General features: G+C 38.5%; 1 protein-coding gene and 1 long non-coding RNA gene across 4 annotated transcripts in view; one reads left to right on the top strand and one right to left on the bottom strand.

The window, feature by feature from the left end:
• Raph1 (Ras association (RalGDS/AF-6) and pleckstrin homology domains 1) overlaps window positions 1-25,561 on the bottom strand; it is an 81,173-nt gene that overhangs the window by 23,374 nt on the left and 32,238 nt on the right. The window contains 2 exon segments of the mRNA XM_021227424.2: window positions 16,871-17,379; window positions 18,677-18,782. Of these exon segments, the coding sequence (XP_021083083.1) occupies window positions 16,871-17,379; window positions 18,677-18,782 (615 nt within the window).
• The window catches only part of LOC110340963, a 72,930-nt gene that overhangs the window by 16,788 nt on the left and 30,581 nt on the right, over window positions 1-25,561 (top strand). Inside the window, exons 4-5 of one of the 3 annotated variants that reach the window (XR_002382818.2) lie at window positions 10,571-10,709; window positions 16,876-17,011. This is a non-coding gene — a long non-coding RNA (uncharacterized LOC110340963). Of the gene's footprint in view, window positions 1-10,570; window positions 10,710-16,123; window positions 17,012-25,561 lie in introns of those variants that run through there. The other 2 variants (XR_002382819.2, XR_005879919.1) reach the window with 2 other exon arrangements.

Here is a 25,561-nt window from a genome sequence, read left to right as displayed (position 1 = left end):
ATATTTTTTGACCAGTCCCTTCTTCATGTTATCTCACAAGTCTTCTAAACATAGTAAGAGATACCTCACACATAGAAAAACAACTTTCTGTCCTACTTCTTTGCTTAAAAGAGCAAGAGACAACCCATTTTCTACTGAAAAACTCCTGTGTGGCTATCAATAGTCATCAAATGCCAAGTCTCCTCAGATTTGCACATAGCACAAAAACTGGGTAAAGATCTTATGATTAAATGAAAACCAACGCTGGCCCACAAAGGGTAACATTCTCTAGGGTGTAGATATCAGAATGTCAGTAGTTAAGTTAGAGAGTTACAGTTGCTGGGGGGTGTAAATATCAGAATGTCAGTAGTTAGAGAGTTACAGTTGCTGGGGGGTGTAAATATCAGAATGTCAGTAGTTAGAGAGTTACAGTTGCTGGGGGGTGTAAATATCAGAATGTCAGTAGTTAGAGAGTTACAGTTGCTGGGGGGTGTAGACATCAGAATGTCAGTAGTTAGAGAGTTACAGTTGCTGGGGGGTGTAGACATCAGAATGTCAGTAGTTAGAGAGTTACAGTTGCTGGGGGGTGTAGACATCAGAATGTCAGTAGTTAGAGAGTTACAGTTGCTGGGGGGTGTAAATATCAGAATGTCAGTAGTTAGAGAGTTACAGTTGCTGAGAGGGAGGGATAGTGAATGACTTCAAATGAAAAACTAAGACTTTATATATAGATTTAGAACAAACATAATGAAATTAAGGTGCTAAATAGTGGTTTGCAATTTCTCTGGGAGACTGTAACAATTAAAAAGTAACAAATTAACTCAGGAGAACTTAAAGTGATAATTTAACATTCATTGGAGGCTCTCCTGCATAATGCTGCCTAGAATCAAAGTAATTACAGTTAACTATTTCTCTGAAAAAATCATGAAATTATAATAAACTCTCATCAAGAGAACTAACATTTATCTAAAACTTGCTAAACCACAAGTTATGTTGTATATGATATCTAATTTAAATTAAAAAATACAAGGCTTGTATGATTATTATAGCCACTGTACGAAAACTCATAAAGATTACTGTCTTAAGATCATACACATATTTATTAACTACTTAACTACATATTCATTATATCATAACCTCAGTTTCTATTATCCTCAATAGTTTATAGCCTTAGTTTATGGGGTATCAATAAAGAAAACTGCATCTTAAAGACATAATGTAAAAGATTTTTTTGCATCTTTTCTGAAGCAGAAACAACAGTTGCTACTAGCATAGTTCTTAAACTTTGGCAGACATCTGGAGGTTGGAAACTGGGGTTCCAAGCTTTATGGTAGAAAGCCAGACTACTCCATAGGTTGGTATGTTAGCAGTACTTGGGGCTGAATGGCAGAGGACATGTTGGGTATATGAAAGGTTCAGGATTCAATATCCAGTACCAAAGAACCATCCATCCTAAGCCCATTCTTAAGTGTTTAGATTCTATACTACTGAATTACATTCCTGCTCAAATTTCTTACTGCACAAGCAGGGTGTTATATTTGCTTATTTATGCAGTGGTACATCTGGTTAACAGCCCAGATGTTGACCAGATATACTGATGTTACTATGAGCTGTAGGTACAAAGTTTTCATATTTCAGTCTATATGGCTGTTTCCTTGGCTGAAGTTGATGAGAAGTTACTAACACTTTTTTAAAAAGATTTATTTATTTATTATGTGTACAGTGTTCAGTCTACATGCATGCCTGCAGGCCAGACAAGATCATCAGATCTTATTATAGACTGTTGTGAGCAGCCATGTGGGTGCTGGGTTTTGAACCCAGGTCCTTTGGAAGAGCAACTAGTGCTCTTAACCGCTGAGCCATCTCTCCAGCCCCTACTAACACTTTTTATCTCAAATTTACCAAGTAAAATTCTTTCTGTGGGAAGAATTTGTTTACTGCCTGTAATTTCCAAGACACTGGCACATATAAGGAACTCAGTAAGTATTTGCTGAATGGATGATGCTACTTTTCCCCAATGCTTCCCACTGCATCTTCAGAAATATAAATGTCCTAGCAGGCCTTAAATGACCTGGTTCTTGTTTACATTTATCAACACATAGCAAACACCTGTTTGTAGCTCCACTTTATTATGGTGGTTTCAGAAATACCGATTTTAGTTTCTCATCCTATCTACATAGAACATGTCTTTCCCTTCAAGCTGGCTTCTTTTCATCCTTTAGGCTTTGGTTTTAATTTCATCTATCCCAAAAGGCATTTTCTGACCTCACCATCAGTGAAACACACAACTTATCTTCTCCTCTGGATTCTCTATTCCTTTGCTTCCTTCATAGCACTTAATATAATTTAGGTATTATATACTTACATGTATACACACAGATATATGTACTCGCGCGCGCACACACACACACACACACACACACACACACACACACACACACACACGGTCTCTTGTAGTCCCAAGGTGGCCTCAAATTCATCGTATAGCTGTGGGAAAAGCCCTGAACTGGTAATCCGCTTGCCTTTATCTTAAAAGTGTTAAGAGTATAGGTGTGTACCACAATGCCTGGCTTCTTTATCTTCATAATACACCCTATACTCCTTAAGAGTAAGGAATATGGCCGGGCATTGGTGGCGCATGCCTTTAATCCCAGAACTCGGGAGGCAGAGGCAGGCAGATCTCTGTGAGTTCGAGGCCAGCCTGGTCTACAGAGCAAGTTCCAGGACAGCCTCCAAAACAATACAGAGAAACCCTGTCTCAAAAAAACAAAAAAAGAGTAAGGAATATATGCAATTAACAGTGTTGTATACTAACTTCATACCTCATAGTACAAGGGTCAATACTTGACAAAATAGGCAAGAGAAATAGTAAAATGTTAAACTCAATCTGGGAACAGTGTAAGAAAGAGATGAGGGACAAAGTTAGAGACAACTATAGTGCTCAGATAAGTGCTAAGGGATTGTTTTTATGGTGGAGGCAATGGGAATGAAACAGATGGGTAAAACCCAGTAAAACTGAGGATCCAACAGGCTCACCACAGCCTTGAGATACGAAGTGAGAAGTGCAGTGACAGGTGATCGGATTGCTCCACCTGTGTCACTGGAGAATGGGAGTACCCTAAGCAGAAAAGAAAACCCATCTAAGTTGTAGGGTCCTGGGGAGAAGATGGGTGAGTTTCTGCAGGGTTTAAGTGCTCGTAAGTAAGATGCTGATGACACTAACAGCCATCAACTATCTGGAAACACAGGGAAGCCATGACAGACACAGACAGTGCATATGGCAAGAGCTAGCACTCTCTTCTAGAACAGTTAAGCTATGAGAGTGGACTCTTGGGTTAGAAGGTCTGTGGATAAAACCTGCTTAGATTTCTTTACTGCCCTGACCTTTATGCTTCTGATTCTTGATTTGTACTAGGAAGGAAATTTGGGCAGAGAAATAGTCTCACTACTTATTCTGTCAGAGGTTCTTTTTCTTTGAGCTGCTTCTTAGAAGGGTTCTGATCTTAGTTACCTTCTCTCCAAAGTTTATGCTATGAATAAATGAAAGAAAAAAAAAACCTTTTCAAATATAATAACATACATAGCTTCTATGTTGTTTAATCTTCAGAAAATATAAGCAAGTCTGCATTCTTGGACTTAACATCGTGCAATTTCAATAAGATAATGATTAAGACAACAATCAGGAAAACAGTCATTCAGCTCCTTGATTATTGCTACCTGGTTAATAATGAGAACTGATGAAAGATTTTAAGTTGTAAAATAGTGTCCCAGCAAAATCCAGCTGAACCAAATCAAACTGAGAGTAGAAAACTGAGAAATTCAAATTGTGATCTTCTCTTCCAGTAAGACTGTTAATATAAATCAAAATTCTGTCTATGTAAGTAAGTGTTGTAATTAAACCAGAGGTAATAATGAAAGAAATTCATAAAACCATTAATAGCAAAAGTTAAATTAAAACAATGTTTTTAGGCTTTGAAATGCAATAGAAATTAAACTAGAAAAAGTACAACATGCTTGGAAGAATACTAGGCATCTGTAGAAGTTAAAAACAAGTGGAAATTACTGAACATATTTTTGGCTCCGAATATTAACATTCATTAGATTAGGAAGACAATTACTTTTAACAAGAGAAAAAGCACCCTGTACTAAGGACAGTGATGCTACATAATAAGAAAGATACTGAGAATGAAATCCCCAAAGAGATTATACGCTATCTACAAGGCAGTGAATAGTTACATGCACGTGGAAAACAGCGGCATCACCTTGGTCAGCAAATGAGAAGGTTTTCCTGCAATGTTTCTCAGAAGAAGGGAGGTTTCCCTGTCCAGATAGGAGTGCTTGCACAGGAAGAGAGAGAAAAACAAAAAAGGCAATAAAAGAAGTCAGTGGAGGCGTTATGTGTCTTAAAATAGAGCAAGAATGACTATAAATAATCTCATATCTGTTTCTGTAAACTGAGTGAAATACGTCCATCAAGAAAAAATTATTTAGAAAAACCAAACCATCACCACCACCAACAGAAAGGAAGTAAGAGGTAAAGGCCTGTCTGCGCCCACGGATGTGTTCCAGGTGACTTGCTGGATTCTGGCTCTGTGTAACACATGCAAAGATCACAGAGCCAGTCTGCCTTATAAGCCAGTGGTCAAGAATGCTGTGCGCAGAGCACAAATAAAACCGTGTCAAAGGCTGATGACTATAGTTCTTCCTACTAAAAATCTGTAAAAGGTTTACAGAGATTTAAACGCTATACTGTGTTTAGAACACAAACACATAAGAGACTGGCAATTATTTCTCATCAGTTCCATGGTAGCTACACCCACACTGAGAGAAAAAACGCCCATGTATTTTGCCTGCTATTTTGGTTTTAGTAAAATTTTATTAATCCATTCGTTACAAGAAAGTGTTACACAGCGAAGGACTTTCATAGAAAATGAACACTGAATATTTTCCCCTTGAGCTGATTTAAACTTATTCAATTAATATATGTTCCCAGCAATGATGCAAATAACATGGTCCCTAACTACCATTTATACCTTAGTAACTTAAAGAGATTAATTTTATTTTTAATTATGTGTATGTGTGTCTGTGTGTGCATGTGAGTATCCACGGGGGCCAGATTTGTTGAATCCCCTGGAGCTGGAGTTGCAGGCAGGTGTGAGCCACCTGGTGTGGGTATTGGGACCTGGACTCCAGTTCTTTGAAAAGCAGTACACTCTCTTAACAACTGATCTATCTCTCAAGCCCCTCATGATAAATAATATGTTGCGATGCAAGTATATGTAACTGTATTATATTTATCCTTAAACTGAGACTATTTAGTATGTATATCCTGCACTTGCCTGTCCCTTAATAAAGGTATTGTACAAAAGAATGTTCCATAATGTTTTATTTTATAAATCTAACTAACTGTATTGAATTATTCTGGCAAATTTTTTAAGAAATAAAGTCCAATGAATAGATATAAGACCCATGACTACTTTCATAAGTCCATATGAATGATACAGCATATTACTTCAAGACTGGAAGCACCACTATGAAAGATGCTAATTTAAACTTAGCTCAGATCTATACTATGTTGAGTCTGTTACATGGCATTAGTTCAAGATGAACCTATAAAACTGGCCCCTCTCATCCATTTCCCCAAAACAAAAAAGAAACCTAATAGTGTGTGCTGAAGGGGATTCCCCATGATTGTCATTAAAAAGGTCAAACATTAAGAACTGAGAAAATTATTCCTAGGCCCTCATTATCTATATGCTACAGTTCTTCCAAAGATAAAGACTAGTTATCTCATCCAAAAAACAGCAGGTAGGCAAAAATTTCTGAAAACTCAAATTTAGTTTAAAGTTATTGCTCAGTCCAAACCAGAGAGAAAACGAAGGTATAAAGACTAAAAAGCAAAATTTAAAAATATCAGCTATAACTTCCACTGCTCTCATTCATTAATTATTTTGTTATCTACACATGAGAAAAAAATATTTTTACACGAATGCATAAAACACAGCATGAATCTGTGTGTGTTGTGTGCCTGTGTCTCCATGTGTAGGTATACGTGCATATTGTGGTTATGTATGTGTACCTGTGGAAGCCAAGTTGATGTTGGGTGTCTTCCTCGGTTGGTTTCCATCTTGTGTAAGGAGGCAGGGTCTTTCACTGATTTCACTAGTCTAGATAGCTAGATTTTTCTTGAAATCCTATCTTTGTCTCCAGTGGCTGGGATTGCAGGCAGGCTACCATGCCCACTTGGCATTTATGTGGGTTCTAGGGATCCAAACTCTAGTCCTCATATATACACAAGAAGTGCTTTTACCCCCTTAGCCATCTTTCCAGCCTAAGAAAGTAATTTCTTGAAAACTTATCTCAGTTTATATTACAAAGGTAGCTTTTCCAGAAAGAGCCCCAAATAGTGGAATACCAATATTCATGAAACCATACTTCAAGTTTAGTGTATTTACAATTTTATTTATTTTTGTGCCCACGTATGTATATATATCTTGGTGCCTCTTGTGTGTGTTGGTGTATACATTCTACACAGTAGAGATCAGAAGATAACTCGGAAGAATAGAGTTCTCTTCCTCTAACATGTAACTCCCGGGTGTCACACCCAGGCCACAGAGCTTGGTGACAAGTGTCTTTAGCCACTAGGCCATCTTGCTAGTCTTGCATTTCAAGTTTTAAAAAATAAAATTTGCCTCATGCCATCCACAAAACCTATGGCTTGGCAAGATATTAATTACAGACATGAATTCTAATAAAGTTTTCAGAAAATACTTTGGTTGTTGCTTAAGAAACAGATCCAGGTGGCTCGGCAGGTGAAAGTGCTTGCTGCACACACACAACGACATAAATTCAATTCCTGGAATCCATGTAAAAGGCTAGATGGCCATTTGTGATCCCAGCATTCCTACGGAAAGGTTTCCATGGCCAATTGCCTGGAATGCACAATATGGCAAAGACAGTAAGAGAGATCTAACCCTAAAACACCCTGGAAGAAGATAATCAATTCTGCAAAGTAGTTGTCCTTCGACAACTTCCACAAGTGTGGTGGCATGTACATGTTCTCCTCTCCCCACTTAACACATTTAAGACATGGGTATGAGAGATAAATCGATGGTTAAGAGCACTGGCTGTTCTTCCAAAGGACCCAGGTTTGATTTCCAGGACCCATGTGGTAGCTCACAACTGTCTGAACTCTAGTCCTAGGGGAATCGATGCCTTCCTTCAACCTCCACAGGCAGTAGGCATGCATACTGCAGATATGCATGCAGATAAAACATCTGTACATATAGCATAATTTTTAAAAAAAGACATAGTTTGGATCTCAGGGAGAAACAAAAAGAAAGAGATCCAGAAATACATGATCATAATGCTTTTTAGTGATTCTATAGATGAGGGCAATACTCTGAAAAAGTAAAATAATTATTTGGGTTGGAATTTTTACTGAAGAGCAGGACATGGTTTACTACAAAAGCAGAATGCCAGGGCCTTTTAAGGGAGGGCAGATTCAGGTTCCTTTTATTTAAACTACAGGTATGACAGCAGGAATGATGTCTAGAAACCAGAAGTTGAAATAAAATCTCCTTTAAATAAATGCTTATGTTACTTGTCTCTCTCCCTTTAGCATGAGCCAGTCATGCATTGCTCCTAACCCCTTGCTCTCAGAAGGAAGGAGGAATGAGCTTTCTCATTGGAGAAAAATGAAAGGGAGTGAGATAAGAGAGGTGTGTGCAGTTAACAGCCAGGGTATCCTGGCACATGTTGCTGGTTAACAACTAGCCAGTGAGATGGCTCAGCACTTGCTGTGAAAGCTTGACAACATGAATTTGATCCCCAGAACCCATGTAAAGGTGGAAGGGAAGAAACAACTTCACAAAATTGTCCTTTAAACTGCATATACACATTGTGACACCCATGCCCACCCCAACACATTAAAACAACAACAACAACAAAAAAAAGGCCGGGTGACAGCAGCACACACCTTTAATCCCAGCACTCAGGAGGCAGAGGCAGGCAGATCTCTGTGAGTTCCAGGTCAGTCTGGTGTACAAAGTGAATGATGCTGTTTCAGAGAAATCCTGTCCTGAAAATCCAAAACCAACCAACCAACCAAACAAACAACAAACAAATAAAACAAATAGCCAAGGCCTGTATGTTTTCCTTTTCTCTTCCATTTATGCTCTCCCTCTCTCTGAGCTAGCTTTTAGATTCTAACTTCAAGCCTGGAGTTAAAGGCAGTCACTTAGTACTTGCTCTCTTCACGGATACCTGGTTTGCATCTCCCTAATAGTTCTACACTGCCCATTGACAGCCACAATGAAGTGTGTTAGGTGGCATGGGAAGGAGGAGGAGGGGAGTACTTATGCCAAAATTAGGGACTTAGGAAGGTATTCAGGAAAATGTGTACAGCCTTAGAGGATAAAGTGGAGGCTGGAAAGGGTGGGATGAATAGAGGAAATGAAAAAAAAAACCAACCAAATACTTGAAATCAATGTTTCTCAGTACCGTCTTTAACTTGGCATCTCAGAAAATGATGAAGGTGTTTTGGACATTCACAAATAAAGACAAGAGGAAGGGTTAATAGTATTTACTGAGAACAAAGTTGAAAGTGCCAGATGTCCTAAAGCATGGCACAACATCACATAAAAGTACCAACCCATCCAACAAGACATTTATGTCCTTCCATGGAAAATCATATAAATGAAAATCCTTGTATATCCCAAAGTAATTTTATATAATATTAACTTACAAAGAATTTTGGAACATTTGTCTTATGAAATAGGTTTAAGAAATTGTATACTTTTTATTTTATTATGTTTAATATGTCACATATAATGGGTTTGATTTCATGCATATAAACATGGTACTTTGCTTACACTCACTTAGCTGTGTTGCCTTACCAAACCCTCCATGGAGTCCTTTAAAACTTATTGTTGTAAAACCGTTTATAATGATGTGAAACCATGACTAATGGAACCCTAAAGTAAGAGTCGCCACTATCACAACTGGCAATGTCAGCATCAGATATACCAAGATCTGAAATTCCTCTGAACAAAATTAAGGACAAATGCTATATTAGTAAAAACATGAAATGCAGGAATTTCATCGAGTTTCATAGTATAGACTTTAAAAATTATTTCATATTTGTTTTAAGTATACCACAATGAGAAATATATGTTTTACAAAATCAAACACCAAAAATCATTTCTTACTAACCCATCTCATTTAATCAGTATAACAACCGCAAGAGACTTATCTCAAGAGCCAGACAAGGCCTATAATCCAAGCACTTAGTATTGCTAAGGGAGGAAGAACTCAAAGAATTTTGTGCTTTCCATTGTCCCTAAGACTGTAAGAGCACACAAGATCACTCAGTTAAGGTTACTCCTCTCATGGTACACCAATATGTTATATATGTTTCTTTCATGCACATTTCAGTTCTGGGAGCTGCTCATATTCTACTCTTTCTTCTTTTGGTATTCGTTAGCAAACACACTACTGATCACTTCAGTGAGAATTCTAGATTAAGAGGAGGTGGATTTTCCCCTACTGGCTTACATTTTTCAATAGTGGCAGTCAAATATTTATGTATTAAATATTTTATTATACATTATTTGGGTTCATTTTTTTTCATTGTAGGCATTACATCATAGGGATGTAGGTAGATTATGTTAACTGTGAATTTTGTTGGGGGTAGTAAAGGTAGTGTTACAAATTATTTCCTTCTTAAAAAGGGGTGCTAGGATTAAAAGGATTGGGAGCTACTGCTGCAGCCAGAGACCAGATATTCAGTTAGGCACCGGTGTAGAAGAGACACTGTACTTTATGAACCCACCCTGAAGAACGGCTAAATCCATCAGGGCCTAAAGAAGCTGACGAAAGCCCCCAGAGTCAGAATTTTTAGAAATGGTTCCAATAAAAACCCATTGTATCAGGTATCCTATCTTGAGTGTTAATATTCAATAGCACTGTATCAGACTGTTTTAATATGTGAAATTCCTACTAGAGGGTAGTGACACATATAACTGCTATCACAAAAAATTTTTCAGGAAAATGGATGGTCTTAGAATGTATATATATCAAAATCATATGTCTCGGAAAGAAAAAAATTGCATATTCACTCTCATATGCAGAATCCAGCCAATAACATGTATATAGATAAATAAATACACATATGGGTACAGTGTAACATGAAGAAAGAACACAAAAAACTAAAGTTTAGGAGATAAGGAAGGCTGAATGCAGGAAACAGACATCAATTATTGAAAAGGATATAAAGCTAATTGCTTTTCTATTTTGCCTGCTGTGGATTTTATTTTAATTTTTGGTGGTAAGTGCATAAAATATACTCAGTAATGAAGTTTTAAAATTTAATGTGAAGTTTCACAGCTTCTCCATTTCAAATGCCTACCCTTACTATATGGAAGGTCACTGACTTTGGGTCTGATAAATTTTGGTGTGCAATTTGTTTTAAGTTTATAAGTCTTTTAAAATACGTTTATTAAATAAAAAAGAAAAACTGAAATTAGTAAATGATCAGACATCATCATTTGGAATTCTAATGAATCTATTTTCTTCTTTGATATTTAAATAGCCCCACGCCATGCTTACAGAACTTACAGGTGTCGCCTCAGCCTGCTCTTCTGTGACATCAGAGTGGTGCTTGGCCTGCTTACTGGGACATCTCAGAGAAATAGCATGCTGTGGAAATGGAGGAAGGAAAAAAATGACAGGTAATGGAGGTGAAAAGAGTAGCTCTTCATCATGCAGGAAGAGAAATGGATCACTGAAATGAAATAAATAGTAATGAAACTAAATAGTAATAAAACTGTAGGCAATTATTTTACTGTTCATTCTTTTACACAAAAATTAAAAACCAAGAACTAGATGATCCTAATCCTTAACAATTCAAGAATAGCATTCCTTTACTTCTAGACAATACAGATCCGTCAGAAACACTAAGCAGCAATGTTGTGTCCAGAAGCAATTTATACTAATGAACCTTTACTTGCCCTGGACCACTGGCAGTACTCTAAATCTCCTGCAAAGCCTGTGCTGTCTCCTTGTTCCTCAAGCTTCGGCTTTCCCCTTTACCTCTTCCCTTACAAAGAATGTCACATCTCAGTCAGCAAAGTGTATTCTGTACTAAATTCACATTTCCCCCAATCCTTTCAAATTTTACATGAATAAATAGCCTTCCCCTCAAGCTAAGCGTCTTTCAATCTGACTCATTCCTCCTTCAAAATTCAGCCACATCAACCCACTGAGGTAAGGAAGGGACAGCAAAATGTTTAACTCTCTTGGCTAACCTTCCTCTTGCCTCTTGTTTCTCTATACTGCCAAATTTCCTGACTCTGTACTTGATAGTTCTGCAACTTCCTAGTCACTCATTAATTCCTTAATTTTCTACAATCTTTCCCCTCAAAGAGTTAAGCCTGTGAGTTGTAAAGCATTCTGTAATTAATCTTCAAAGTTATTGATAACCTTGCATATGTGATGCTGTGTTTGTGTGTGCCTATGTAGGTCACAGGTTGATGTCTGATGTCTTCCTCAATAATGTTTCACTTCACTTGCAGGGACATTGTCAAACTTGGAGCTCACTGATTTGGCAAGACTAGCTGGCTCCCAAGCCCCTAGGGTCCCACTTAATCACTGCCCTCAGTCCTGGGGTTACAGACCTGCATCATCATGTCCAGTTTTTAGATGATGCTAGGGATCTGAATACAGGTTCTCATGCTTGTCCAGCAAGCACTAAACTCACTGAGCTCTCTCTCCAGTTCCTGATAATGACAATTATCCTCTACATTCCAGTGCAGTGCCTAGACACTGAGAATCTATAGAATATTTAAGTAACTATTTATGGAATGGATAACTAATTCTGCTTTGCCTTCATGTCATATGCTTTGTCAGATAAAGACTTTTCACTTTTCTATGTAATATCCATTAAACATGTTCTTAGCACTATTTCAGTTACCAAATCAATAAGGTCAATCAATTCTATATGGTTAATACAGTTCTCAGGAAATAGAAACAGTAGTAGCCATGACAAACAGAAAAGGGTCAAGACAAATGCAGCCAACTCTCAAGTAATTTAGGGAAAAAATACAAATAAAATGAGTAATAAGGTGAACATTCCAGACACAACAGGACAGGTGCACATGCGAACTCATAGAAACTGTGGCAGCATGAACAATGTGTGCACAGGTTCAAGCCAAATGGGGTCCCAGCACTGAGGGGGAAGTGGACATGGGGATCCATCCCTAAAGAAACTGTCTGCAATTAATACCCTTTGGCAAAGGAAAACATAGTTTTCTCCATTAGAGTCTCACAGGGTATATTAATCACACTTCAGGGCAGGCACCATGTCCAGGAGTCAACATAAAATGAACTCAATGGTATTTCTATAGACTTTCTAACTCACTTTGCTTTGTTTAGGCATTTTTGCTTTATTAGTCTTTTGCCTATTTTGATGTTTATTTTTGTGAGTTTTTCTGGTGTGTGGTCATTTCTTGGTTTTATTATTTCATTTTTAAGAGAGAAAGAACAAAGTTGGGTGGGTAAGGAGGATCTGGGAGGAACTGGAGAGGGGGAAAATATGATCAAAATGTATTGTATGGAAATATTTTTAAGAAGTTTAAAAAAGTTGTCAGTGTGGGAGGATGTGATCGAAACAGTTAGTCTGAAGATTCCACTGTGAGACACTCCAAAAGTCAAGAGGCTGCAATGAGAAAAAGGGCTAATAAGGGATTTCTACTCTTTGCAAATCCCACTAAATAAAGAGCTTTAAAAAAATGACAAACTTACAAGCAGATAAGGACAATTTCTGGAAGGTACAAAGTATATGGCTGAGTAGTAACCTACTTGAAACACCCAATAAAAGTTGAATGTAGAGCCAACACCAGAGAAAAGCAGAACAGACCAGAAGCCCTCGTTCACAGAAGCAGTAGTAGCGACAGTGGGCTACAGATAGAAACTGGATTAGAGAAAGCAGTTCACTCCTAGAGTTCCTGCAGTAATGGGCTCCTGCTCAGATTAACATGCACTCTCAGGACCAAACAGACGAGGCTACTGCTTGAGATGAAGGTCACTCAGTTCTGCAGCCTCTGGCATGTCATCTGCAGAGGCAGTGCATGCTTTTCACAAGAGACCTTTCTGGGGCCTATTAAGTGATAGCTGGTTGCTCGGGAAAGAGACCACAGGAACATCCTGTCTCTTAGGAATGAATGTAAGTACTAAGGCCCTTCAGAGATATGTTCTTCCTTACAGAAGGCATACCACATGAGAAAGTCGGGGTCTAGGTCTTAGCATGTTTTTCAAAGTATTCTTGTTCTGTATACTACTTGTTACTACTCTGGGGCAGTTTTAAAGTAAACAATAATACCTGGCGACTTTTCTGAACAACCATTTTCTTTCTAGTGCTGCAGGATGCAGAGCCTTGCATGTGCTAACTAAGCAATGCAGCACTGGGCTACACTCTGACCCTACCTAGAGATATTCTATAACCAATCTTTCAGTCTGTTTTGTTTGGAACAGCATCTCACTCTACAGCCAGGCTGAAGAACTCAGTTATCCTTCTACACTAGCCATCTATAACTAACCTTAATTCAGTGTGTTTCCAAGAAAAAAGATGTCAGGAAAAGGAAAACCCAAGGTCATTTTTCCTGAAAAGAGGGTTCTGACTTGCTATTAATTTTTTACCTAGAGATAAAATTCTCAAATGGGAATGATTTTCTTTCATGGATATGTAAACATGTCTACAATTGGAAGGGAGGTAATGGCATCTACTGAGTAGAGGTTATGAGTGCTTCTAAATATCTTACAATGTCCAGGGTAGCCTCTCACAACCAAAATCAATATAGCCCAAAGTGTCAGTTATATTTGCGTTGAGAAATCTAAAGGATCAGATGAAGTTCACACTGAGAAACAAGCCCACATCCAAAGCTTTTCTTGTCCCTAATGGCTGCTAAGAGGCTGCTAGGCATATGCACTTCATGCCAGAGACTGGTAGAATCTTCTCTGCAGAAGGTTAGTGGTCTGAGGGGAAAGACATAAATAATCCCAAATAAGAGACTAGGAGGAGGGTTGGGGAGATGGCTCAGGAGTTAAGAGTACTGCCTGTTCTTCCAGAGGTCCTGAGTTCAATTCCCAGCAACCACATGGTGGTTCACAACCATCTGTAATGTAGTCTGGTGCCCTCTTCTGGCCTGCAGGGATACATGTAGGCAGAACACTGTGTACATAATAAATAAATAAATCTTAAAAAAAAAAAAAAGACTAGGAGGAAAAAGAATTTTAAGAGGGAAGAAATGAATAGAACATTAACTCTGTTCAGGCTAGCCAAGACGGAATCAACTGTGGTAAATTAAAGCTGGAATAATGGTTTTAAACACAGAGAGAATGAAGTGTTTTGTTTGTTTTTTAAAAGCAAATTACTATTCCCTAAAGCAAAGTAAAGTATATACAGTTTTGCAGCAAACTCAGGTGTACAGCCATTACCGTAAAAGCACGGAGGGCTGGGGGTTTAGCTCAGTGGTAAGAGTGTGTAAGTGCTTGCCTTGCCTAGCATATGTAAGGTCCTGGGTTTATCTATAAGACCATAAAAAAGAAAGGAAATAAACAACAATAACTAAATGTGAGACAGAGAAGAAGAAGGGAGAACTAGAAAGGATGGAGCAGGAGCAGAGAAGTGAAAGGTATTGTCCAAAGACAAGCCATAGTCTCACTTTACAAAGTCAGTACATAATAGACGGTGGGGGGGAGGGATATACAGTGATCTAAGTATGGATTTAATGACATGGAGATACATGTTGTAAGGACAAACTCAAAGGTTAGAAAGTGTTTATTTCTGGGAGCAGAATATGACATGTGTGTGGCAGAAAATACTTCATAAGTCTGACAGAACTATTTAGTTCCATGTATGAAAAACTAATTGTAATTTTTAAAATTATATTTGATATTAAGACTATTTGATACATGGGTTTTGGATCTAATGAGCTCAACTCTGTTTGTTCAATTTGAATCAGAATACAAAGGACATTGAAGCAAGCTATTAAACCAGTTTTAAAATCACGTTGGACAGGTAAAAGAGGAGGCCCGATAAAACTTTAAACCACTCCCTGATTTATGTACTAAACCTCATGTTAAAAATATTATATTAAATACTGAGCCGGGCAGTGGTGGCGCATGCCTTTAATCCCAGCACTCGGGAGGCAGAGGCAGGCGGATCTCTGTGAGTTCGAGGCCGGGCTGAACTGATAGCCTCCAAAACAATACAGAGAAACCCTGTCTCATAAAAACAAACAAACAAAATATTATATTAAATACTATACCACCAAATATTGTTATCTTTGCCCATGCGTGTCACCAGATACCACTGATGTGTTTCCTGAGAGATGGTTTTTTTCACCTTATATCCTTTTACATTGTTTGAACTTTAGTGAGTGGTATTTTACACAGACAGACAGATATGGACAGGACAGGCAGTTTACAACCACAGCTATACAGAATATCATTAGTAATTAGTTCATATCTGTTTTCACAAATTTTGGTCTAACTCAAACTAATACGACAGAAAGGAAGTAATAGCATATAAGACAAAGAAGACAGAAACACATCTCTAATAAAACTGCTTACTCAAATCTCAGCTGGTAAATCTGACAGGCATGAAATGAAATGCTGAGAAATTGGTGTTAAATAGAATTCTTAGGTCATAAAGTAGACATTAGGTTTCTTCATAATGTAGAAACTAGCTTTCAAATTCTTTATACAATACAGACTGTAGACAAGATCCATTTTAGTGAGGATTTATTCTTTAGATTCCTATGCTTACTTCCTTTGCAGTAATTCATTTGTCTCTAAACCATGATTAATGCTTATTGTGTGCCCCACAGTACTTAAAACAACACTAAGCTTCTGGGTAGATACCAAGAGTTACTGATTAATCTGAAGAACTGAATCAGTTGGGCAAGGGAGAGTCTAACAATGCCAGATAGCAAATTTCAAGTTTCTCTGTAATTCTATGATGCTTGGCAATAGTCCACATTAGTGCCAAGAATGCATATATTCTTTTGCTTCATAATATATAAACACAAGCTTATTGGGAAGGCTGACTTTGCTCTGATCCATTAATTTTCTTTTTTGTTGCTAGCATACAACAAAATTGCTACCTTCTAGATGCCAAGAAATCAAGAGAGAAATCTCTTTCTTTTGTTAACTTTATTATCACAAATCTATCTCACCCCAAAACACTCAGGAAAACATAATTTTACATCCCCTACATCACTTCTAAGTCTCTGAATCACCCGCTGAGGAAGAGAGGAAGGCAAACAGGTACCAGGAATTAAAAGTTTTCTTATGAAAAACTGATGTCTGGAGAAACTGAATAACTCACCTGAGTCCCATGGGTACCAAATGCAAAGAAGCAAGTTCTTGGAGTCCAGCTCTCTTCCTACTCACTACACCACACTAACTAACCCTTTGATAATAGAATGGAGCAAACTCCAAATAGTAGAATCTTCAAAGACTACAATGATGTTTTATATGGCCTTATGGTCTCACTTTAATCATGTAAAAAACAATTATCGGCTTATTAAGCATTCATGGCTTTGCAAATCATTCTTCAATTTTTTAATCACGTGACATAACTGGCATTAATTGAAGGGTTCTAACAAGTCAAAAGCAGAAAGAAGGCTCTAACCCTCTTCTAACTCATCTCTGTGACACTACCCTGACTGGTGATATACTTCTTCTGTGATCTTATTGAGCTGAGAAGTACTTTTGATAAATTTTAAATGTTAAAAGAAGAAAGTCAATTTTTAAAAGAAGACTAAAAAACCCACGCATTTCTCTGTATTTTGAGGCCAAAATAACAGAGGAAAAATTTCCATCTATTTACCTCAGTAACTGGCTGTCCCGGATGTGTTGTCAAATCGAGTTCTTGAGGGCGCATCACTTTGTCAACATCCAAAGAGTCCATGCTGGAAGCTGCAGAAGCGATGCTCGATCGGGAGGAGTTACTAACAGAGCGAACTTCAGCATCACTCACAGTGCCAGCTGACGCAGTCCTTCTGTGCTGATTCGTCACTAGAGGCTTAGAATCTTCTACTACAGATTGCTGAGCAGCCTCATCCATGCTCAAGGAAGCCTGTTCTAATTGTGCAGTGATGTCATCCAGGGAGTAGTTAGCAGGGGAAGGTTTAGTTATTCTATTAGAGGAAGATGATAATCCTCTTAGGGTGCCATGTTTTGATGTCTGCCGGCTAACAGGTAGCTTCTGAGTGACTTTTGGTTCTGTAACTTGATGCTTACTATTTCCTGAGCCAATACTGCTGAGCTCCTGTTCTATGGAGCAAAGATCGGCCATCAGGGCATCCAGATCCACAGTCTCTCCCTGATTCAGGGCTTCTACAAAGAAGACATAAGTTTCCAGAGCACAATCAAAATCTATACATTCTACTATAAATTAGCCACAGGCAGTAGGAATAAAGCAAAGGAATTCATTGGTTCTAAAAACAAGCAAATAAAGTATCTAGTACGTTTTGTTTTAAATTCTAAGAATTTTTGAAGCAAATAGTCCATTTTTTAAGATCTCTGGTAAGGAAAATAAGGTTCTAAGACCAAAGACAAAATAATTGTACTATTCCATGGTTTTAACCAAATCTCCCATGTAACTTTGCACTGTTATGTTGGGTAGTTTTATGTCAACTTTACATGAGTGAGCCATCTGAAAGGAGAGAACCTCAACTGAGAAAATGCTTTCATAAGAGCTGGCTTTAGGGTATTTTTGTGGCTGATGCCATCCTTGGGCTGATGGTCCTGGGTTCTATAAGAGAGCAGGCTGAGCAAGCCATGGAGAACAAATCAGCCTCCATGATATCTGCATCAGCTCCTGACTCCAGGTTCCTGCCCTGTTTGAGTTTCTGTCCTGACTTTCTTCAATAATGAACTACAAAGTGGAAGTGTAAGCCAAATAAAGCCTATGCTCCCAACTTGGTTTTGGTCATGGTATTTCATTGCAGTAATGCAAACCCTAACTAAAATAACTATTAATATGGTCAATATCTAGGTAGATATAATATTACCAAAAAAGAAAAGCGCATAAAGAAAAAAGTCTAAACACCTTAAAACGTTTATTCCAAACACTAAGAAGTGGCTAGGTACATTAAATAAAGGTCATATGGGTTGATTTAAAATTACTAAGAATAATTTTCTTTGGACTTTAATAATCCAGTCAGAAAACAATGCAATCAGATTATTGTGGGTTTTCTCACTAGCATACACAGTATCAAGTATTAAATACATGATGAGGAAATTTGTTATATTCTAGCTGCTGTTTTCTTCTAGAACTCTTCTGATTAATTTCAATTAATATGACAAATCAAAAACAGAACTTAGGACAAAGAGATGGCTCAGTGGCTAAGAACATGTACTCTTCTTCTAGATGGCCCAGATTTGATTCCTAGCACCCATGTTAGATGACTCACAACTACCTGCAACTCCACTCTAAGAGGGTCTGAAGGGATCTGCACTCATGTGTATGGCCCCACACACACTAATTTTAAAAAAGAGAAACAAAACTTAGTCAACTCAGTCAAGTTACATATATAATTTTATATTGTTTTACATTTAGAATTGCATTTCTATTAGTCCTGTATTACAGAACTCAGTATATCATTCTAGACTTCACTTAATCAAACCTTACCATTCAAGTTGTATATGGAGAAACGGTAAGAAAAGTTGGCCATATTTATTTCCTGGCGAAGAGGTGATCTTTTCACTGGTTCTTTGGGCTTGTCAGAATCCAAACTCTTTAAAAAAAGAAAGTTTAACAAGCAATATTAATGTAGGTTCCCATTACACAAAAAGATGAGTGAACTGCTATACAGTCTTATTTAGGGTTTCTATTACTGCAATGAAACATCATAACCAAAAAGCAACTTGGGGAGGAAAGGGTTTATCTGGCTTATGCTGCCACATCACTGTTCATCATCGAAAGGAGTTAGGATAGGAACTCAAACAGAGGAGGAATCTGGAGGCAGGAGCTGATGTAGAAGCCATGGAGGGGTGCTGCTTACTGGCTTGCTCTCTATGGCTTGCTCAGTCTGTTTTCTTATAGAGCCCAGAACCACCAGGAATGGTACCACAATGACCTGGACCCTCCCCCATCAATCACTAATTAAGAAAATGCCCTACAGGCTTACTTGCAGCCCCATCTTATGGAGACATTTTCTTAATTGCGGTTCCCTCCTTTCAAAAGACTTTCGCATATGTCAGGTTGACATTAACAAAGCTAAAGTTTCTTATAAATTATAGCCCCACAGAAAAACATAACTGGTTTTCATTAGCTATCTCTCATTTCTAAATATATACTTACTTTTAAGATATCTGAGACTCAGAATTGTCAGGGTAAATACACTTTCAAATACACTGTTTAGTCAACGACATCATTCTATATAAATTCACTGTGAAATAATCTAAGTATATGAATATACAGACATGGTAAAGAACCATGAAGAAGAGTTTTGGAATCTCTTTCTTCAAAGGGTTGTTTCTGATTTAGCATAGCCTCATCCATGTCTAAAGGCAAAGTACAATCTTAAATTTTATTCATTCATTCACTCACTCATTCCCTTTTGTGATGCTGGGGACTGAACCTAAGGCCTTGTGCATAGCAGACACTTAAATCTACCACTAGATTATACTTCTAGCCCTTACCACTGTCTTACAATGATACTCTTTACCTGTAGCCTTTCTACAATAATGAAAAAGTATCTAAATTACAGAAAATTACAACAAAGAGAAGAGAAAGAAAAGAAATTCAACTATTTAAAATTAGAATAGATATTGTGAATACATTTTTAAACATTTATTTAATATGTGTACAACATTCTGCCTCCATGTATTCCTACATGCCAGAAGAGGGCACCAAATCTCATTACAGATGGTTGTGAGCCACCATGTGATTGCTGGGAATTGAATTTAAGACCTCTGGAAGGGCAATCAGTGCTTTTAACCTTTTGAGCCATCTCTCCAGCCCTTGTAAATACATTTTTATCAGATTGTAATCTTTGGATTTTGCTAGGCTAAAGTTCTATAGGGAAAGTTTTTTGTGTTGAGCTTATTATATGCTTTTGGGACTCTTCATCAGATATTTATAGTCTTCCAATAAGTTTCTTCATAATGAAAACTTTAAACATAAAATAAAATTTGTTGACAAATTGAAAAAAAATTACAGATACAGGTAACTGGATTTCAGAGTCAGTGGTTCTGTAAGCCTTGCTAGACAGGATTAACCTTCTTCAGAGCGTGGTGAGTCAACACCTGAATTATCAATTGCCATATGCTATATGCTCATGGCCTCTGAAAATAACATCTGCATTTGAGGCTAGCCTGGTCTACAGAGCAGGTCCCAAGACAGCTAGGGCTACACAGAGAAACCATGTTGAGAAAACAAAACAAACAAACAAAAAAACTTCATGTATTCTATTTATAGAATCACAAAGTTACATTATTAGAATGCTATCTTTATTAGTCACATATCTCAAGATTTTGATAATTCATACAAACAGTGCCCATCTTGTTTTTGTTGTTTTAGATAGACTCTCCTGTAGCCCAGGCTGGCCTAAAACTCACTGTACGCAGCAGAAAATGACCTTGAATGAAGATGACCTCTAGAACGTTGTGATTATAGTTATATTGCTACCATACCTGTGTTATGTGGTCCTAAGAATGGCACCAACATGTTAACACTAAGTCATAATATACAATGGTTTTGTTTCTAATGACAGATTTCTACGATGAAAAGTTAGACAATTTAAAATATATGTGAAATACAGCACCAAGTGAGAAGATATGCCATCTGAGTGAGTTCCTATTTCACCTAGGGTGGTTTGACTCATTCCTACCTGTTTTTCTCTTTCTGGCCTCCTACTCAAACACACAACCACCTGGTCACAGACATCCTACCCAACATACCAGCTGACCCTTGGATAATTTCATTCATAAACTATCATTTCTATTTCTTCTGTTTTGTTTCTTTCTTCCTAGCTGTTTTAATTTTCTGATGCTGTGTAAAAAACGTCACAACAGAGGCAACTTATAGAACATAGAGTTTTATTTGGGTTAGGGTTTCAAGAGATAAGAGTTGGTTCATCATGGCAGAGAAGTGGGTCAGTAAGAGCAGGAAGCTGAGAGATCACATTTTTTACCACACATACAAGCAAAGAGAGTAAACTAGAAGAGGTGTGTCTTAGGGTTTCCATTGCTGTGAAGAGACACCATGACAACAGCAACTCTTATAAGGAAAACATTTAATAGGGGTGACTCGCTTACAGATTCGGAGGTTCAGCCCATTATTATCATGGTGGGACATGGCAGAATGCTGGAGAAGTAACTGAGAGTCCTACATCTTGCAGGCAACAGGATGTTGACTGACACACTAGAAGGTATTCTGAGTATAGGAATCCTCAAAACCCGCCCCCACAGTGACACACTTCCTCCACCAAGGCCATACCCACTCCAACAAAGCCACACTCCTAATAGTACCACTCCCTGTGAGATTATGGGGGCAATTACTTTCAAGCTACCACATTCCACTCTTTGGCCCCTGTAAGCTTGTAACAATATCATAATGCAAGATGCATTTAGTTCAACTTCAAAAGTTCCCACAGCCTATCACAGTCTCAACAATGTTTAAAAGTCCAAAGTTCAAAGTCTCTTCTCAGAGTCATGCAATCCCTTTACTGTAATCCTCTATAAAAATAGAAGATCATATACTTCCATTCTATAATGGTATAAGATATACATTACCATTCCAAAATGCAAGGAAGGGAGCATAGTAAGGAAATACTGTTCCAAATCAAGACTGCAAACCAGCTGGGCAAACTCTAAACTCTGCATTTCCATGTCTGATGTCAAAGAATTCTACAGATCTCCAACTCTTTTCAGCTGTGTTGAATGCAACACACTTCTTTCTCTTGGGCTGGTTCCATTCCCTTTCAGTAGCTTTTCATTGACAAGTATCCAACAACTCTGGCATCTCTAACATCTTGGGGTCTGTGAGGCAATCCAGGCTTCAACTTCACAGCTTCACACAATGGCTTCTCTATTAGGTCTCCATTCAAGGACACCTCTGACACATGCCTGGCCTCAGAGGCTTTCTTCAGGTATGGAGGCAAATTCCATAACCCCTACCTTCTATCTTTGACTCTAAAGTCAGAACTATGTGGCTGACGCTGCCAAGTTCTGCTGCTTACTGGGGCAGGAACGTGGCCCCCTTGTTCAATTACATCTTCACCAGCTTTCTTTCACTTCATGAGCTTGGCTGTCCTGGAACTCGCTCTGTAGACCAGGTTGACCTCAAACTCAGAAAGCCACCTGCCTCTGCCTCCCGAGTGCTGGGATTAAAGGTGTGCACCACCACCACATCCAGCTCTAAACTATTCTTTAATTTACAAATAGGAAATTTAGCTGGGTGGGATTTTGCCCGGAGGTCACCACTCCCTTTACTTCATTTCTTAATCTATTTATCTCCTTGAATACCACCTTTTGGTGTTCTTTTTCTCCTTAAATTTTACATTTTGTAATTTACCCTGCTCAGCTTGATTATTATTAATCTTAATTTGAGTTACTACTAATATCCACACAACAGATCCATACTAAGCTGTTTTGAGATTTCTTCTGCCAATGGAATTAATTCAAAATTCTTCATTTTAGCTTCAGGGAGACTCTTCAGTCAAGGGCAAAAGGCAGCAACATTTTTCACCAAAATATTACAAGAACAATCTTTAGGCAAATATACTAAAATTCTTCTCCTCTGAAACCTCTTGAGTGAGCCCTACATAGTTCAAATAACTCTCAGTACTTCTGTCTTCCATGTTCCTACTAGTATGGCCCTTTGTGCTTAAAGCAATCCATTGCTTTCATAACCCAAAGTACTATAATCAAAATTCCTTCAAACAAACACATGGTCCAGCCTATCAGAGCAATACCCCATTCCCTGGTACCAACTTGTGTCTTTGTTAGGGTTTCTATTGCTGTGAAGAGACACCATAACCACAGCAACTCTTATAAAGGAAGACATTTAATTGGGGTGGTTCGCTCACAGTTTCCACGGTTTAGTCTATTATCATCATGGTGGGGAATATGGCAGCATGCTGGAGAAGTAGCTGAGAGTCCTTCCAGGCAACAGGAAGTCGACTGGCACTGGGCAGGATCCTGAGCATAGGAGACCTCAAAGAGCACCCTCACAGTGACATACTTCCTTCAACAAGACCAAACCATTCCAACAAAGCCATATTCCTAATAGTGCCACTCCCTATGAGATTATGGGGGCCAATTACATTCAAACTACCACAAGATATGAGGCCTTAAACTCTCAAGCTATCTATGTTCCAGTGTCCTATTTCCTCCAACAAGGCTTCACCACACACCCAAAAACTTCTCCAACAGAGCTACTGACTAGGGACCAAGTATTTAAACCCCTAATCCTATAGGAAACATTTATTATTCAAAACAGCACACCAACATAGAACTGAATGCTTAGTCATCATCTTTATGACACAACTGCCTTCCGTAAAAAAAAAAAAAAAAAAAATTAAGCATTAAGAACGAGGGAAATAGCCGGGAATTGGTGGTGCCTTTAATCCCAGCACTTGGGAGGCAGAGGCAGGTGGATCTCTGTGAGTCTGAGGCCAGCCTGGTCTACAGAGTTTCAGGACAGCCTCCAAAACAATACAGAGAAACACTGTCTTGAAAAAAAAAAGAATGAGGGAAATGGCTCAGGTAAGTGCTTATAGCATTCGCACAAGAACCTGAGTTTAGATCCCCAGCACCCCTGTAATAGAAGGGCATGCATGCCTGGGTGGTATGAGCCTGCCATGTTGGCAATGGGGAGGCAGAGAGATGAAGATCCCTGGGGCTTGTTCATCAACCAGTCTAGACAAATGGTAAGTATTCAGGTTCAGTCAGAGTCTCTGTTTCAAAAAATAAGGTGGAGGGTCAGAGAGATAATTAGAAGGTTAAGGCCCTTGCTGCCATGTCTTACGATCTATATTCCATCCCTGAGAACCTACATGGTAGAAAGAAAGAAAGAACCAACTCCCATAAACTCTCCTCTGACTTCCACAAATTCTATGGCATGCATGACTCACCCCTCCACATATAACATAAACATGCAATAAAAAGAGATAGAGGAAGAGACCAGATATGATGGCTAATCTTGGTTATCAATTTGACTACATCTGGAATCAAGTAAAACTCAAGCAGCTGGGCACAACTGTGAAGGGCTTTCTTGACTGGATTATTGAGGTGGTAAGATATACCCTAAGTCTGGGCCACACCTTCTGGTGGCAGCGCTTAAAAGGATGTAGAAGAAGAAAACGTTTGCTTTTAGCCTGATTGCCTACCCTCTCACTGGCAAGTTCATCTATCCTGTGGCTGAGGCATTCCTTTGCTGGTATTACAATCTACTTCTTTAGGATTCCAACACAGACTGAGGACCAGCAGCTCTCTAAGAATTCCCCCTGGTCTCGACATCAGATGGGGATTGCTGAGACATCCACCTCATGGACTGGATTCTTGGCACTCCCACGAGGAGGCAGCCATTGCTGGCTGGATCACAGCCTGAAAGCCACTCTAATAACCCTCACCCTTAATATATCTGCATTCACTCTGTCAGTTCTGTTCTTTTAGAGAATGCTGACTAACCCTCAATACATGTGGAAACACATACGCCTCCCTCTGCCACTTGCAGAGAAGGAAATTAAACAGAAATAGTTTGGTACCTACAGACATCAAAAGATATTCTGACAAAAATAACATGACTTTTTCTGATTACAAAGTTTGTAGTAGTTTGAATGAGAATGGCCCCCATAAGCTCAGTTCCCATTTGGTGGACCAGATAAAAAAGATTAGGAGGTATATCCTTGTAGGAAGAGGTGTGTCACGGAGGGTGGGCTTTGAGGTTTCAAAAGACTACGTAGGCCCAGTTTCTCTCTTTGTCTCCTGCTTGTGGACCTTAAGTTAGGACTTAGATACATCTATGCCTACCTGCCTGCCTGCCATGATGACTGTGGTCTCACTTTCTGAAACTCATCACTAGGTAACCACAGAAGCTTTGGAGGTCTGTACAGAGAGACAGGAAGTGAGATGGCTGGGAGGAGACAGGAACTCAGTCTCTTTTGAGTCGGAGAATTTCGTAGAGATAGGAGCTCTAGGGGCTGGTTTCTTCTCTGATCTTTCAGCTTTCATCCCCTAACATCTGACTTCAGGCTTCTCCTGTTACACCCAAACTGAATGCTTTCTTTTATAAGATGCCTTGGTCATGGTGTCTCTTTATAGAAATAGAATAAGACAGAGCAGAAGCAAAATAATCCACATGAAATCTTAGCAGAACAGAAAACATTTTCCTCCAAATCTAGCAGTAACAGACCACAGGGTAAAATGTATCTGCCTTTCAAACTGCTCCACAGCTAAGAAGTAAGCTACAACTTTAAGCATTCATCTTATTTTTCCATTAGCTATGCAATCTTGTACTTATGCATTCCCCCCAAAAAATATTTAAACATAAATAAACTCTAATGCTCTC

The sequence above is a fragment of the Mesocricetus auratus genome, unplaced genomic scaffold (genome assembly GCF_017639785.1).
Source record: "Mesocricetus auratus isolate SY011 unplaced genomic scaffold, BCM_Maur_2.0 Super-Scaffold_100010, whole genome shotgun sequence".
Lineage (NCBI taxonomy): Eukaryota > Metazoa > Chordata > Mammalia > Rodentia > Cricetidae > Mesocricetus > Mesocricetus auratus.
The sequence above is the reverse complement of the archived record's forward strand: the minus strand, read 5'-3'. Positions and strand labels throughout refer to the sequence as shown.